Source organism: Sebastes fasciatus, chromosome 3 (genome assembly GCF_043250625.1).
Source record: "Sebastes fasciatus isolate fSebFas1 chromosome 3, fSebFas1.pri, whole genome shotgun sequence".
Classification (NCBI taxonomy): domain Eukaryota; kingdom Metazoa; phylum Chordata; class Actinopteri; order Perciformes; family Sebastidae; genus Sebastes; species Sebastes fasciatus.
This window is the reverse complement of record NC_133797.1, coordinates 41,259,455-41,277,155: the sequence shown is the minus strand read 5'-3', so window position 1 is coordinate 41,277,155 and position 17,701 is coordinate 41,259,455. Positions and strand designations below refer to the sequence as shown.

At 45.6% G+C, this 17,701-nt stretch overlaps 1 protein-coding gene across 1 annotated transcript in view; it reads left to right on the top strand.

The window, feature by feature from the left end:
- Positions 1 to 17,701, top strand: part of LOC141762931 (uncharacterized) — a 29,437-nt gene that overhangs the window by 11,083 nt on the left and 653 nt on the right. The window contains exons 14-41 of the mRNA XM_074627111.1: positions 322 to 387; positions 481 to 538; positions 630 to 694; positions 908 to 976; positions 1,192 to 1,300; positions 1,397 to 1,513; positions 1,757 to 1,815; positions 4,822 to 5,010; positions 5,049 to 5,333; positions 8,064 to 8,133; positions 9,570 to 9,691; positions 10,477 to 10,610; positions 12,266 to 12,434; positions 12,651 to 12,734; positions 12,959 to 13,044; positions 13,141 to 13,215; positions 13,297 to 13,457; positions 13,548 to 13,717; positions 14,065 to 14,076; positions 14,662 to 14,873; positions 15,051 to 15,087; positions 15,439 to 15,504; positions 15,649 to 15,706; positions 15,865 to 15,929; positions 16,207 to 16,275; positions 16,549 to 16,627; positions 16,909 to 17,025; positions 17,179 to 17,237. Coding sequence (XP_074483212.1) covers positions 322 to 387; positions 481 to 538; positions 630 to 694; positions 908 to 976; positions 1,192 to 1,300; positions 1,397 to 1,513; positions 1,757 to 1,815; positions 4,822 to 5,010; positions 5,049 to 5,333; positions 8,064 to 8,133; positions 9,570 to 9,691; positions 10,477 to 10,610; positions 12,266 to 12,434; positions 12,651 to 12,734; positions 12,959 to 13,044; positions 13,141 to 13,215; positions 13,297 to 13,457; positions 13,548 to 13,717; positions 14,065 to 14,076; positions 14,662 to 14,873; positions 15,051 to 15,087; positions 15,439 to 15,504; positions 15,649 to 15,706; positions 15,865 to 15,929; positions 16,207 to 16,275; positions 16,549 to 16,627; positions 16,909 to 17,025; positions 17,179 to 17,237 — 2,862 coding nt within the window. The remainder of the gene's footprint in view (positions 1 to 321; positions 388 to 480; positions 539 to 629; positions 695 to 907; positions 977 to 1,191; positions 1,301 to 1,396; positions 1,514 to 1,756; positions 1,816 to 4,821; positions 5,011 to 5,048; positions 5,334 to 8,063; positions 8,134 to 9,569; positions 9,692 to 10,476; positions 10,611 to 12,265; positions 12,435 to 12,650; positions 12,735 to 12,958; positions 13,045 to 13,140; positions 13,216 to 13,296; positions 13,458 to 13,547; positions 13,718 to 14,064; positions 14,077 to 14,661; positions 14,874 to 15,050; positions 15,088 to 15,438; positions 15,505 to 15,648; positions 15,707 to 15,864; positions 15,930 to 16,206; positions 16,276 to 16,548; positions 16,628 to 16,908; positions 17,026 to 17,178; positions 17,238 to 17,701) is intronic.

Below are 17,701 nucleotides of genomic sequence, written 5' to 3'. Positions count from 1 at the left end.
TCAGCTGTGCTGCTCATCCCACAAATGCATGATCCTTACAAGTTGGACATCATTGCGAAGGTAAATAAACAGGCTTTCCAACGATGTAAAATACAATGACCATTAGCATTGGAACAACAGAGAAATAATCACCAATATGCCAAACACAAGTTTCCGAACTTTGTTTTTCCAGTATATATATATCTATATATCTATGTAGATATCTATATGTAAGATATCTACTGTAGGAGGTTTGTATCTGATATTAGATCAACGTACACTAACCTTCCTGTCTGGGACTTCATCATGTTCACACATCGTTAAACACGTGTTTCCTTCCAGCCGGACGTTGGACAGGACGACGTGGATCCACACTTCAAACGTCTCTTCGTCCAGATCTCTGGAAACGTAACTAAACCTCTTCTCACACTGATGACATCACTTCCTGTCAGCCTGACGGTGGAAACAACGTGTGACCTTCTGTTTCCTTCTGTCTAACAGGACTCTGAGATCTCTGCCTTCGAGCTCCAGCAGATTCTGGACAAAGTTATTAATCAGAGTGAGAAAGGTTTAACTCTCATTAACAGACGGAGGATTCAGGATTCATTTATCAGTTTAACTCAACTATTTTATCTGCTTTTTGTTTGAAGGATCTGATGTGAAAACAGACGGCTTCACTCTGCCGACCTGCCGCAGCATCATCAGCCTGCTGGACGTATCCTGATCAATCAGTCACTAATTAATCAATACGATCATAAGACAGAGAGACAGACAGACAGACAGAGAGACAGACAGACAGACAGACAGACAGACAGACAGAGAGACAGACAGACAGAGAGACAGACAGAGAGAGAGAGAGAGAGAGAGAGAGAGAGAGAGAGAGACAGGTCATTCCTGGTCCTGGTCCTGGTCTTTAACTGGTCTCCAGATTGACAACAGCAGTAAACTGGGTCTGCTGGAGTTTCACCGTCTGTGGACGAAGATCCAGAAATACCTGGTGAGACGTTTCACTGACGTCTGATTGGTTCAGTGAGGTCACATGTCATTCAATCATTATACTGATTATATATAATAATTATAATATATATATACATATATACATTTATCCTGTAGTTGTATGTTTGTACGTTGGTTAGTGTGAATGTTAAACAGGTTAGTGTGAATGTTAAACAAGGGACTTTAGCTGAACTCAGTGTTGTTTTTGTTCTGCAGGAGATCTTTAAGAGTCACGACTCAGACGGTTCTGGTACCATGAGCAGCCACGAGATCAGAGCAGCTCTGGCTCAAGCTGGTGAGATCCACCAGATGGTTCTGGGCTCCAGTACAACCGGATGTTTCAATATCTATTATTATTATTATTATTATTATTATTATTGTTATTATTATTATTATTGTTATTATGATGTTGTGTGTTCAGGGTTCCAGGTCAACAGCTCTGTGATTCAGGAGATCGTTGGTCGTTACGCCGACAGGAGTTTCGCCATCGACTTCGACGGTTTCGTTGGCTGCCTGATCCGCCTGGAGCTGCTCTTCAGTGAGTAGCCACGGTCGTCATGGAAACGCCATCCCATAATCCCACCAGTCACACCTCACTGAGGAGTTCTGGTTCAGGTCCTGAAGGGTCAGCCTCTGTATTTATAACAGTGAATACTGACTGACTGGTTCCCAGTATTCCCAGTACTCCTAGTGTTCCCAGTACTCCTAGTGTTCCCAGTGCTCCCAGTGTTTCCCGTGTTCCCAGTACAGAGGTGACACAGTGTTCCTGTTTCTTCCTCAGAGATGTTCAGAACTCTGGACCAGAAGAACCAGGGGAAGATCCAGCTGGACCTGCAGCAGGTAACACAGTCCAGTACTGGTCCTGACTGGTTCTGAACCAGTAGACTTCCTCTGAATACCAGTACAGAGTGACTGATCCTCTCTGAACTCTTCTTCTCCTCCTGCAGTGGGTCTGCCTCGCCATCAACTGACCACCGCACCGCACCGCACCGCATCGCACCGCACCGCACCGCACCGCACCGCACCACGAGCATGCTGGGAGTTTTCACCTGCAGAGATTAAACCTGTTGATCATCAATACATGTTTTAAATCTGTCAAAACTTTATACATTTTGAAATAAAACACAATCTGAACATGTTCCTCTAAAAACTCTGACTGAACTTTGAAAGAATAAATACATATCTATAGTCATATATCTCTTTATACTGTATATAGTATATATATAGATACATGCTGTATCTATATATATATATAGTATTGTTTTTGTGTTCCCACTTGTTTTCCAGTGTGACTGTGTGTTTTCCTCTCTGAGTCAGGCGGGTGGAGTCAGGTTGTGTAGTTCAGTCTCTTCCTGCTTCATGTTGACATATTTAATACAAACACGACCGGAAGTCAGACATGAACTCTTCACAATAAAAGCACGTCTTATACAGTGTAGTGATTCCAAAATCACTTCACACATTAACGGTATCCTGATTGTTAAACTACAACACTCATTTTGGAAAAATTTACTTTTGTATTTTGGTGAATAATACAAAAGTGAAGAATTTTTATAACTTCACTGTTGTACAGTGGTGCTGTCATAGAAATAGAATAGGAGTAGAACAACAGGCATCCCCATTCAAATTAGTGAATGTGTACCGTTGCCATAGAGACCGTAGCAGCGAACTTCCGTATAAATCAGGGGTCAGCAACCTTTACTGTCAAAAGAGCCATTTTAGGAAAAAAAAAAAAATCTGTCTGGAGCCGCAAAATATTTGATCATTGTGATGAAGGTAACACAGTTTATAGTCTAAGTATAAAGTATATAAGTCTAATGCAGTGAGGGCCAAAGAGACAATGTACTACGGAGTATTAGGGCCACATCGAGGGAAAAAACATCTGAGATTTACACAATAAAGTCACAATATTACGAGAATAAAGTCATAACTTTATGAGAGAAAAAAGAAAATAACACGTAAAATTACTACTTTATAATATTACGACTTTATTCTCAAAATCTCAAATTAATTTTTTTCCCTCAATGTGGTCCTAATACTCCGTCGTACCGTCGTACCATAGACATACAACAATGATAAATAAAAATGAAAATGTAAACAAAGAAACAGTTAATCTTTTCCATTTTTAAAACTCCGCAGAGAGCCACTGGAGAGGAGCTGAAGAGACGCAGGTTGCTGACCGCTGACCTCTGGTATAAACTACACTGATTGTAATATAACCAGGAAGAGACCGTTAATGTGTGAAGTGATTTTGGTTCACTACAGTTTATAATTAAATTAATTTTATTGTAGGAACTCTTGTAGCTCGTCGTTTACGTTACTACGGTTACAAAGAGACATAGTTTGTGTTTTAACAACGTTTCTCTGATTAGTTTTTGATCCGGGAAGTTTGAATCTTTCTAACTTTACCGAACTTTAAAAAGTTAAAGGGACTGTTTGTAAGAATCCTAAATGTCTTGTTAACAGCTTCACCTGTGTCCGTTAAGTCAACTAAAGTCAGAGTCCTGTTGCTGGCGCTTGTGTTCGCTCTACATAGACATGAAGGAGCATCGCTCAACACAGTGAGGAGACACACGTCAGCTAAAAGCACAATATCACTCTATATTTCAGCTGCTTGGCAGTAATGTTAGCTGACCAGACGAAGGTCTCTCCATGAATCAATGCTGATCCTAGTGTTGGCTTTTCCCGCCTCAGCCTCTCGACCGCGGCCGGAGGGAACGGGGGAGACGCCGGAGTTTTGGTCGGAGACGATAACGTTTCTCTCTTCACAAGACACGGGAAACCTCTGTTGGTCTGGAGGAGCTGCAGCAGTTTTTTCTGCACAAACATCCACTGAACATTCACTAGATATTCTCAGAGCTAAACTAACTCTTCTGCAGTGTGGAGTGAGCAGCATGCACGTGAGAGGTGGAGAGAGAGAGAATCTAACCTGTGTGAGTGAAGGCAGGCAGAGGAGCAGAGGAGCAGAGACTCCGGTCCTGGAGACCAAAGCTACGGTCTCCCCCGCGTCCTCCGACCGCGGCCAACACTGTTTAACAGCTTCACTAGATACAACCAAGAGGTTTTGGTGCTTCACTGTAGTTTGTGTTGGAGTCTGAGTCTGAACAGCGGAGTGTAATGGACATTCTGTCAATATTCCAAGATGAGTCCTAATGATCTTTGAAATAAAGATCTCAAACAGATGAAATGTCTTATACACCGGTTATACAGAGTCACACAAAGTCTGCAGAAGAGTGCACTGCAGGAGATTATTACAATGTGATTATATAGAAATCTACAACAGGGACTGTGAGAAAAGGAGTTGTTTTACTCAGATAGTGTCCCAGTAAACACTCAGTACTTTCCCACTACATGAGACGAACAGCACACAGACAGTAACTTTCCACTGTTGCATAAAGAGACACGCTACATACAGTGTAATTTTCCATTACAGTAGACACACGTGAGCGCGCATGGGACACCGACCAGCAATGATTTATACGTGGAAGAAGTTACAAACAGTCCCTTTAAGGGTTGTAAAAATTTTTTTGCACATCTGTTCATATCATGTTTATTTTTGTTTATAGCTTATTTTGTATATTGTTTATTGGTAGAATTTCAATTTTTTTATTCTTATTTTATTCTAACGTTTTTATCTATTCTTTTGTTATTATACTGTTTAACTTGCACCAACAAAACCAAAGAAAATTCCTAGTGTATACCTCTCACACCTGAATATAAACACCATTCTGATTCTGATTCTGAGAATACTATATACATGCCTGGCAAAAAATAAAAAAAATAAAATGCTTTTATTGTGAAGGTAGTCCCCGGAAGTCTTACCTGTGTGTCTGTCCTCTTGACTAGGTGTCTGATGTCCCAGCAGAGAGGACACGCCCTTCCTGGCATCACTCACCTGCAGCCTCGCCTCTCTCAGACTCTCTCAGACTCTCCCAAACCTTCCTGGAACACAGAGACCCAGAACCAGGCTCCAGAACCAGACCCAGAACCAGAACCAGGCTCCAGAACCAAGCCGAGACCCAGACCCAGAACCAGGCTCCAGACCCAGGCTCCAGGCTCCAGACTTAGACTGAGACCAAGACCCAAGTTCCAGAACCAGAACCAGAACCAGACCCAGCACCATGTCGGGCATCGCGGCCACCCTGCAGCACCGCCGGGAGAAGGACCAGGGCATCGGTTCCTGCAGCCAGGCGGTGAAGTACCTGAACCAGGACTTCCAGGCTCTGCAGCAGCACTGCTTCCAGACCGGCCGGCTGTTCCAGGACGAAACCTTCCCGGCCATCACCTCCTCTCTGGGCTTCAAGGAGCTGGGTCCGGGCTCCTACAAGACCAGGGGGGTTTCCTGGGAGAGACCGACGGTCAGTGCACACAACAACACACAGAAACACACACTGAGACACACACTGAAACACACTGAGACACACACTGAAACACTCTGAAACACACTGAAACACACTGAAACACTCTGAAACACTCTGAAACACACTGAAACACACTTAGACACACACTGAGACACACACTGAAACACTCTGAAACACACTGAAACACACTGAAACACTCTGAAACACACTGAAACACTCTGAAACACTCTGAAACACTCTGAAACACACTGAGACACACACTGAGACACACACTGAAACACACTGAAACACACTGAAACACTCTGAAACACACTGAAACACTCTGAAACATTCTGAAACACTCTGAAACACACTGAAACACACTGAAACACTCTGAAACACACTTAGACACACACTGAGACACACACTGAAACACTCTGAAACACTCTGAAACACACTGAAACACACTGAAACACTCTGAAACACACTGAAACACTCTGAAACACTCTGAAACACACTTAGACACACACTGAGACACACACTGAAACACTCTGAAACACTCTGAAACACACTGAAACACACTGAAACACTCTGAAACACACTGAAACACTCTGAAACACACTGAAACACACTGAAACACTCTGAAACACACTTAGACACACACTGAGACACACACTGAAACACTCTGAAACACTCTGAAACACACTGAAACACACTGAAACACTCTGAAACACACTGAAACACTCTGAAACACACTTAGACACACACTGAGACACACACTGAGACACACACTGAAACACTCTGAAACACACTGAAACACTCTGAAACACTCTGAAACACACTGAAACACACTGAAACACTCTGAAACATTCTGAAACACTCTGAAACACACTGAAACACACTGAAACACTCTGAAACACACTTAGACACACACTGAGACACACACTGAAACACTCTGAAACACTCTGAAACACTCTGAAACACACTGAAACACTCTGAAACACACTGAAACACTCTGAAACACTCTGAAACACACTGAAACACACTGAAACACTCTGAAACATTCTGAAACACTCTGAAACACACTGAAACACACTGAAACACTCTGAAACATTCTGAAACACTCTGAAACACACTGAAACACACTGAAACACTCTGAAACACACTTAGACACACACTGAAACACTCTGAAACACTCTGAAACACTCTGAAACACACTGAAACACTCTGAAACACACTGAAACACTCTGAAACACACTGAAACACTCTGAAACACTCTGAAACACTCTGAAACACACTGAAACACTCTGAAACACTCTGAAACACTCTGAAACACTCTGAAACACTCACTGTTCTGATGAAGTTCTGACGAAGTTCTGTTCAGAGAAACACAAGCTGTGACGTCACACTTCACTAAAAAAAAAATGGAAATTTAAAGTTGCAACTTTTTTTTAACTTTGATATTTATTTTGCATTTCCAGCTCTGGGTTGAACATCATGAACATCATGAGCATCCATACAGAATTCAACAAACAATACAACTTAAAAAACATAAAATAAACAAGACTTCATCTTAAAATGTAATTTTAATTTAACTCGGAGAGAAAGGGAGGACACAGACTTAAACAATCCAAATAATTAAAATAAAATAAAGTAAAATAAATAAATAAATTTAAATAAAAATGAATGTGGTGAAGGGTCAGAGGTCAGGGAGGAAGGGTAAGTCTCTGTTCAGCTTCACCGCCGTGTGTCTGCTGCTGCTGTTACACTTGATAGTTTTAATGGTTTTAATGGTTTTTAATGGTTCCTGCAGGTGTTGTTGCTGCTTCCTGTTAGAGCTGCATGATTTATGGCCGAAATGATTATTTATCACGATTATACATTGATTTTAGTGACAAAAATGAATTATTATGAGAATAAAATCATAATTTTCCAAGAAAAAAAGTGGTAATATTATGAGAATATAGTCATCAGTTTATGAGAAAAAAAGTGTGTGTTGTATGGATGTGTGGACCGTTCTTTGTGTTTGGTGTATGTGGGAATAAGTGAGGAGGAATTGCAAATCCTGGTTTTGTAAATGGAGTTTGGTTTGAGGTTTGTGTAGCTTCCTGTAGAATCAGCTGCTCAGCCTGTTTATCTGGAGCTGAGATCAGTAAACAGGTGAAGAATCAGCTCAGAGATCTGAAAACATCAGATTATAGATCAGATTATAGATTACTATAGGTTTTTATTTTCTCAGGCTGTTGTTTGATCAGTCAGTTTGCTGATGCCAACACCCAGCTGCACATTCACAATGGGAGCTGTGGTTAAACTGGGCGACTCCCACTGGGAGTGTTTGGGTGGAGCCACTTCATCTCAGACCAGTGGAACCTGATGAGTGAGGTTTCACAGAATAATAGTATTACATAATAATTTAATATTGGTCATTAAAATATTGAATAATAGTATAATATAATAGTTTAATATTTGACATTAAAATATTGAATAATAGTATAATATAATAGTTTAATATTGGTCATTAAAATATTGAATAATAGTATAATATAATAATTTAATATTGGTCTTCATACGATAAGTCGTTAACGTTAAAATGATCAAGGTCATGTCCGTATATCGTACTTATTTACATACACATTTATTTGTTTCCTGTCCTGCGTGTGAATAACTTCTTCTTCTTCTCCTCCTCCCTCTTCTCCTTCTTCTTGTCCTGTCTTGTTCATCCCTCTGTTTGTTATGTTTCGTGTGCAGGAGTTGACCTCTAACCCTGAGTTCATCGTCTCTGGAGCCTCGAGGACGGACATCTGTCAGGGAGCTCTGGGTGAGGACAAACAGTCGCTGTAATAGAAGACGGTTTATTGCGGCTGCAGCAGGTCGGACTGGAATAACTGGTCCCAGTTCCTGAAGGGAGGCCTACATTCATACCTCCAGTTCAAAATAACTCTGTCATCTGCAGCGATACAAAGAGACGGGGGACGGTGAGACTGATCATTAGCGTGTCTGAGTCAGAGGACGACGTTCACACACTTTAATAATAAAATCCACCTGAAACAATAAAAGTCAACACGAAGAACTCCTGAGAAGTCAAATAAAACCAAACTGAATAAATGATAAATAAAAACCTGAACCAGGACAAGACAGAAATAGATAGATGAAGATAACCCGGACCAGTTCTGGCCGGTCCTGACCCGTCCTGACCCCGTCCTGACCAGTCCTGACCCCGTCCTGACCAGTCCCGACCCGTCCTGACCAGTCCTGACCCGTCCTGACCAGTCCTGCCACGCCCTTCCCTGTCCTGCCACGCCCTGACCCGTCCTGACCCGTCCTTCCCTGTCCTGCCACGCCCTTCCCCGTCCTGCCACGCCTTGACCCGTCCTGACCAGTCCTGACCCGTCCTGACCCGTCCTGACCCGTCCCGTCCTGACCAGTCCTGACCAGTCCTGACCCACCCTGACCGCACCTGAACGCAGCAGCAACAGATTTGGAAGTCAAATGAGGACCAGTGAGGAAGAACTCACTGAACAGGTTCATCGTTTTAAACTAGAAGAAACTGGAAGATTAAACTTGATTCATTTTCTGTTAAATTAACTTTTCACAGCATGAAGTGTTTACTAATGATGGTGTCTCCAGTCTTTATGCTAAGCTAAGCTAACTGGGGAAAATTAAATCATAAATTTGAATCACTAAAATTAACTTTTGTATGTATTTTAGTTCCTGTTTATCATTTCGCTGTGTCACCTTTAATATATACAATATTAATATGCATTATTATAAGTGGTACTTTATACCTTAAAAATGTATAAAATTATTCTGATTATTGAAATAGTTGCCTATTAATTTAGTTGTGAACGGACTAATCAATGAATCGATCAATAACTGCAGCGGTGGTTGATGTCTGTATCGTCCTCTGTACAGATGATCAGACTGTAAACACCTGCAGTCACCTGAGCCAGTAACCTCCACTCAGGCGCGACACAGTGGCGAGTGTCGTCTTGGCAACAGAAACAGTAAACATGCAGGTGATGTCATCACAGTAGTTTATGTAGTGACAAACACCTGGGAGATTCCAGCCAATCAGAGACCAGCACAGTCCAGTCACTGGTAGAGCTCATTACTGACAGACGTTCAGGTTTCAGGTTGCCTGAGGTGTGTTTAAGGACACTCCGACATCTGAACACAAACAACCACAGCCTCCATGTTTTATGATTGACTGACAGTTACTGACTAAGCCCCGCCCCCTTCCTGTGTGTCATCCAGGTGACTGCTGGCTGCTCGCCGCCATCGCCTCTCTGACCCTGAACGAGGAAGTTCTGGCTCGAGTCGTTCCACATGGACAGAGCTTCAGGGAAGGAGAGTATGCTGGCATCTTCCACTTCCAGGTACACAAATACACAGAACCAGTACCAGTTATATTTAAGAAGGTGCCCGGGATGCAAGTACTCCACATGGTACCGGGTACGCATATAGTCCACATGGTACCGGGTACGCATATAGTCCACATGGTACCGGGTACGCATATAGTCCACATGGTACCGGGTACGCATATAGTCCACATGGTACCGGGTACGCATATAGTCCACAAGGTACCGGGTACGCATATAGTCCACATGGTACCGGGTACGCATATAGTCCACATGGTACCAGGTACGCATATAGTCCACATGGTACCGGGTACGCATATAGTTCACATGGTACCAGGTACGCATATAGTCCACAAGGTACCGGGTACGCATATAGTTCACATGGTACCGGGTACGCATATAGTCCACAAGGTACCGGGTACGCATATAGTTCACATGGTACCGGGTACGCATATAGTCCACAAGGTACCGGGTACGCATATAGTCCACATGGTACCAGGTACGCATATAGTCCACATGGTACCGGGTACGCATATAGTTCACATGGTACCAGGTACGCATATAGTCCACAAGGTACCGGGTACGCATATAATCCACATGGTACCGGGTACGCATATAATCCACAAAGTACCGGGTACGGAACTAATCCACAAGGTACCGGTTATGTAAATAGTTTACAAGACCCTCACTTCTGTCTGTCTGTCTGTCTGGTCTGATCTGATCTGGTCTGGTCTGGTCTGATCTGGTCTGATCTGATCTGGTCTGATCTGGTCTGATCTGGTCTGATCTGGTCTGGTCTGTAGTTCTGGCAGTATGGCGAGTGGGTGGACGTGGTGATCGACGACCGTCTGCCGTGCAAAGACGGAGAGCTGATGTTCGTCCACTCGGCGGAGGGGAGGGAGTTCTGGAGCGCCCTGCTGGAGAAGGCCTACGCCAAGTAAGACCTGAGTCAGCTCCTCTCTGTCTGATTTAATGTTACAGGTCAACATATTTCCTAAACCCTCAGTCCCAATGTCCCCCCTAAGGCCCTAAACCCTCAGTCCCAATGTCCCCCCTAAGGCCCTAAACCCTCAGTCCCAATGTCCCCCCATAGGCCCTAAACCCTGAGTCCCAATGTCCCCCCTAAGGCCTTGAACCCTCAGTCCCAATGTCCCCCCTAAGGCCCTAAACCCTCAGTTCCAATGTCCCCCCTAAGGCCCTAAACCCTGAACCCTGAGTCCCAATGTCCCCCCTAAGGCCTTGAACCCTCAGTCCCAATGTCCCCCCTAAGGCCCTAAACCCTCAGTTCCAATGTCCCCCCTAAGGCCCTAAACCCTGAACCCTGAGTCCCAATGTCCCCCCTAAGGCCCTGAACCCTCAGTCCCAATGTCCCCCCTAAGGCCCTGAACCCTCAGTCCCAATGTCCCCCCTAAGGCCCTAAACCCTGAACCCCGAGTCCCAATGTCCCCCCTAAGGCCCTAAACCCTGAACCCTGAGTCCCAATGTCCCCCCTAAGGCCCTAAACCCTGTACCCTCAGTCCCAATGTTCCCCCTAAGGCCTTACGAGACTAGAACACCCGTCCTCTTTATTTACAGTCATCGTCCCACTATGTCCTCCCAGTATGTCCTCCCAGTATGTCCTCCCAGTATGACCAGTAACCTGTGATCAGCTGGGATCAGTGGAGTCGTCCAGGTGATAGTAGACGGTGTGTCAGCTTCAGGTCTTTGTTCCTACACGTCGCTGCATTCTTCACACCTGTTTACCCAACAGGGCGAGGCTCTGACTCACACCTGCTGCACACACACACACACACACACACTAAAACACACAAAGTACACAGTATAATACATATATTGTATACACACATATACTGTGCAGTATATGTGATGAGCAGAACTCTGAATCAGTCATGAGTTAGAAACACAAACTAATAACATTAATAACGGTCAGGTGTGACTGTACTTCCTGTCCCCACCTGTCACAGTGTATCAGGTGTGACTGTACTTCCTGTACCCACCTGTCACAGTGTCTCAGGTGTGACTGTACTTCCTGTCCCCACCTGTCACAGTGTCTCAGGTGTGACTGTACTTCCTGTACCCACCTGTCACAGTGTCTCAGGTGTGACTGTACTTCCTGTACCCACCTGTCACAGTGTCTCAGGTGTGACTGTACTTCCTGTCCCCACCTGTCACAGTGTCTCAGGTGTGACTGTACTTCCTGTACCCACCTGTCACAGTGTCTCAGGTGTGACTGTACTTCCTGTACCCACCTGTCACAGTGTCTCAGGTGTGACTGTACTTCCTGTACTCACCTGTTACAGTGTCTCAGGTGTGACTGTACTTCCTGTACTCACCTGTCACAGTGTCTCAGGTGTGACTGTACTTCCTGTACTCACCTGTTACAGTGTCTCAGGTGTGACTGTACTTCCTGTACTCACCTGTCACAGTGTCTCAGGTGTGACTGTACTTCCTGTACTCACCTGTCACAGTGTCTCAGGTGTGACTGTACTTCCTGTACTCACCTGTCACAGTGTCTCAGGTGTGACTGTACTTCCTGTACTCACCTGTGTCAGTGTCTCAGGTGTGACTGTAGGCTGTGTGATGTGGCTGCAGGATGAACGGCTGCTACGAGGCTCTGTCTGGAGGATCCACCACCGAGGGCTTCGAGGATTTCACCGGAGGAATCGCTGAAGTCCACGAGCTCAGTAAACCTGATCCCCACCTGTTCCACATCATCCAGAAAGCTCAGAGCCGAGGCTCCCTGATGGGCTGCTCCATAGACGTACGTAAACACTTCTATATACCGTATATCTATATATACACATGTATATCTATACATGTGTATATATAGATATACACACAGTTTTTGAAACAACTTGTGGAAATGTGAATATTTTTGAGTATTTTTGGGTGAAAATGAATAGATGTCGTCGTCGTCGTCGTCGTCTCTACGGAGGTTCTACATTTATTTGTATTAACGTTATATGTTTTGTTTCAGATCACGAGCTCTTCCGACTCGGAGGCAGTGACCCATCAGAAGCTGGTGAAAGGCCACGCCTACTCTGTGACAGGTGCAGCTGAGGTGAGAGGACACGCCCCCCCCCTGCAGAGACCCGCCCCCTACACTCACCTGCCTGTCACCTGAAACACCACAACATGAAACTACGTTTCCCATGAGTCAGCAGAGCCTTACCTGTCAGCTGCTCTCTACCTGAAGAGGGGGCGGGGCTTCAGCTCTATGATGGGGACGGCGGTCATCCAATCAGGTGTAACTCTGTGGTCTGCTCTGCGTGTGATTGGCTGCAGGTAGAGTACCGTGGCAACATGGAGAAGCTGATCCGGATCAGAAACCCCTGGGGACAGGTGGAGTGGACCGGAGCCTGGAGCGACAAGTAGGTCACCCTGCTGATCTCAGGTCAGTCTGTTAATAGAGACACTGAGACACGTTTTTCCCGCTCTTATTGTGAAACTGTTTCCTGTTGTGACAGCTCGGCTGAGTGGCGTCAGATCAGCGACGAGGACCGACAGCGTCTGAGTCATCGCTCCGAGGACGGAGAGTTCTGGTAAAACTGGACTTTATAAACGACCTCACCGCCATCATCTGGCTACTGTGTGTGAAGTGATCCCTCTGCTCTGTCTTCTAGGATGTCCTTCAAAGACTTCCTGCGTCATTACTCGCGGCTGGAGATCTGTAACCTGACGCCCGACGCCCTGACGGACGACAGCGTCTCTAAGTGGGCGCTGTCCACGTTCGACGGCAGCTGGCGGAGAGGATCCACCGCCGGAGGCTGCAGGAACAACCCCAGTGAGTGGTCCTGTCAGACAGAGAGAAGGTCATCAGGTCATCACGCCGCCGCCGCCGAGGCATTTCTGACGTCTTGTTTTCAAACCGCAGGCACGTTCTGGACCAACCCGCAGTTTGTGATCCAGCTGGACGAGGAGGACGACGAACCCGACGATGGAGAGGCCGGCTGCAGCTTCGTGGTCGGTCTGATCCAGAAGAACCGCCGACGCATGAGGAAGATGGGCGAGGACATGAACACGGTCGGGTTCGCCATCTACGAGGTGAGATCACCACCTGTTGAGTGTTTGGACCCGGTTCAGTTCCAGCTGGGGACGTTGGAGGCGGCGTGACGGTCTAGACCCTGTTCGGTTCCAGCTGGGAACGTGGGAGGCGGCGTGACGGTCTAGACCCTGTTCGGTTCCAGCTGGGAACGTGGGAGGCGGCGTGACGGTCTAGACCCTGTTCGGTTCCAGCTGGGAACGTGGGAGGCGGCGTGACGGTCTAGACCCTGTTCGGTTCCAGCTGGGGACCTGGGAGGCGGCGTGACGGTCTAGACCCGGTTCGGCGGCGGCGGTGGTGGTGAGAGGTCATCTTCCTCTGTTAACCCTTCTTCTTTCTTCTGTTCCAGGTTCCTGATGAGGTACGAAAACGACCACCTGATCACTTCCTTTTCATGTCTTTAGCTGCGACTGATTCAGTCTGAGGTCTCTCCTGGTGTCTTACCTGGTGACTCACCTGGTGTCTCTCCTGGTGTCTCACCTGGTGCCTCTCCTGGTGTCTCACCTGGTGACCTGGTGTCTCTCCTGGTGTCTTACCTGGTGACTCACCTGGTGTCTCTCATGGTGTCTCACCTGGTGCCTCTCCTGGTGTCTCACCTGGTGACCTGGTGTCTCTCCTGGGGTCTCTCCTGGTGTCTCTCCTGGTGTCTCTCCTGGTGTCTCACCTGGTGTCTCACCTGGTCTTTCTCCTGATGTCTCACCTGGTGTCTCACCTGGTCTTTCTCCTGATGTCTCACCTGGTGTTTCACCTGGTGTCTCACCTGGTCTTTCTCCTGATGTCTCACCTGGTGTCTCTCCTGATGTCTCACCCGACATCTCTCCTGGTGTTTCTCCCGATGTCTCACCTGGTGTTTCTCCTGATGTCTCTCCTGATGTCTCACCTGGTGTCTCACCTGGTGTTTCTCCCGATGTCTCACCTGACATCTCTCCTGATGTCTCTCTGTTAGTACCGCGGTCAGAGGAACGTCCACCTCAACAGGAACTTCTTCCTGCGTAACGCGTCGGCCGCTCGCTCTGAGACCTTCATCAACCTGCGAGAGGTCTGCAGCCGCTTCGTCCTTCCTCCAGGAGAGTACCTGATCGTCCCGTCCACCTTCGAGGCCAACAAGAACGGAGACTTCTGCGTCCGAATCTTCTCCGAGAAACAGGCCGACTTCCAGTAAGTTCAACTCAGGGGGGTCTGGGTGTGATTTGCAGGACCTGCAGCTGAACCGGATCAGTCTGATTAACGTGTTTTAATAGAGATCTAAATATTATATTAATATTATATTATAATGACTGAATGAACGAGAGTGATGATGATGTCACATTTTAATGAGGTTGTTTGTTCCTGCAGAGAGCTGGACGACCCCATCGAGTCCAGAGTGGAGAAGGTGAGCTTTAACTGGTGTTACTGATGTTACTGGTGTTATTGATGTTACTGGTGTTACTGGTGTTACTGATGTTACTGATGTTACTGGCGTTACTGATGTTACTGGTGTTACTGATGTTACTGGCGTTACTGGTTTTACTGGTGTCACTGGTTGGAGATAAACCAGACTAACCAGTAAGTCACCAGTGGATTCATTTCACTGACACCAACAGTCTGAGCACGACTTTACATCTGCATTTTTAACTTTTCTTTTTTATTTCAAATATAATATATAACAAAACATTATTTTATTTATATATATATATATATAAAATATGAACATATAAATATGTGGAGGTTTGACTTGTTTCAGATTGAGATCGATGAGGACGATGTGGACGATCGGTTCAGAGGTCTGTTCGGTCAGCTGGCAGGAGGGGTGAGCTGCTCATATAGAACATATTTAATGTATATTTATATGTGTGTGTGTGTGTATATACATTAAATATATTAAATGTGTGTATATATATTTATATATAAAATATGTGCTGTTGAGCTGACAGAAAGTGTCTCTGTGCTGCAGGACAATGAGATCTCCACCTTCGAGCTGCAGAAGATCCTCAACAAAGTCGTGTGCAAACGTGAGAAACTAGACCTTTTCATGTGGAGGCGTGAACAGTGTTCATGTGGAGGCGTGAACCGTGTTCACGTCATGTGCCGGTGTGTGAAGTGTTCATCTGGAGATGTGAACAGTGTTCATGTGCATGCGTGGACCGTGTTAACCTGTTGTCTCTGACAGGTGATGACATCGAGACCAGCGGCTTCAGCATGGCAACGTGTCGCAACATGGTCAACATGCTGGACGTATCCTTCCATTACATCATTATGTTTTTATAATTATACTACTAATTATACTATTACTCATTATTAAGTTTAATCATTTAAATATCCTTATAGATCAAATTGTTAACTGAGAAAAGAATCAACACATTAATAAATAAATAATCGTTATTCAGCAATAAGTTTTAATTTGTAGTTCAGGTGTGAACCGGTTCAGTCTGCAGAGAGAGCTGCCACAGTGGCTGATGGGTAAATAACACCAGTGTGAGCATCAGTGTGACTTCCTGAACTGTGGCTGCAGAAAGACGGCAGCGGTAAACTGGGTCTGGTGGAGTTTAAAGTGCTGTGGACCAAAATCGAGAACTACCTGGTGAGTGTCCGATCCAGGACCTGGTTTCTGTTCCATGTGAGCTAACCAGAACCCTGACTGAACCCAGACCAGGGACTACAGAACCAGGGTCAGCTCCTTAGACCTCCAGGGCACCAGGTTTCATGTATGTGAATGTACACCAGCCGGGAGGTGTTTCTGGTCCTGGTCTCCTGATCCAAAGAGTCCGTCTGAACCAGAGACCACATACCGGGTATAACTGACGTAGGAGGTGTTTGATATCTAACGCTGTCTCTGTTGTCGTCTCTGGGATAGAATATTTACCGTAAGAAGGACGTGGACAACTCGGGGACGATGAGCTCTACTGAGATGAGGATGGCTGTGGAGGACGCTGGTAAACCACTGAAACACATTTCACAATAAAACACTTCCTGTTGTGTTTCCTCACCACTGATTCTTCATCGGGACGTCTTCATCACCACTGATTCACACATCTCTGAACCCACCAAGAGGTCCAGGTTCATGTGTCTGCTGCTGGTCCTCAGTAAACTGTGTGAATACCCCGCTCCATCAGGTCCTCTGTGACCTCTGGGGACCCTGTGACCTCTGTGACCTCTGTGACCTCTGTGACCTTGGTTCTGCTGGTCCTCAGTAAAGTCTGTGGTTGTGTTTCAGGGTTCAGTTTGAACAACCCGCTCCATCAGGTCCTGGTGGCCCGCTACAGTGAATCAGATCTCACCATCGACTTTGACAACTTTGTGGGCTGCTTGGTTCGTCTGGAGACCATGTTCAGTGAGTCCTCACAGTCCTCAGAGTCCACACTGACTCGTCTTCATTATGATGATGATGGTGATGGTGATGGTGATGGTGATGGTGATGGTGATGGTGATGGTGATGGTGATGATGATGGTGATGATGATGATGATGACTGTTTCCTCTCCACAGACACGTTCAACACGCTGGACAAAGATAAGTCAGGAACTGTTGAGTTCACCATATTGGAGGTAAGAAACTTCACCGTGAAAGTTTAATACACGACTGTAGAGAACTTGTTTAATGGATTCACAGACCCAGTTAAACCATAAAGGACGTAGATCAGTGATTCAACGTCTAAAATTTTACGAGATTACATTTGAACACATCATGATAACGTTGTAGTTTACCTTCGCCCAATAGTCATTTTTCCTGAGCAGACTTTAAACGCCTCATAACAATAACTCAATGGCACCTCCGTTAATGTTCGTATCGCCGTTATTTATCCAGTCAGGACTGTGCTGCCCACCGGCTGCTAACAGCTAACGTTACTAACTCTCCTCCTGCTGATTTAAACACAGATTTGTTGTTCAGTGTCGCTTTATTAGGGAATAATAGGGTGCATCACCTCATGTTTAGTAGCGCCACGCTGTTAAGCGCTTTTTTCTTTCCGCCGTGGCTCCGGTCCAAAACAAACTGAAACATGATGCAGCGT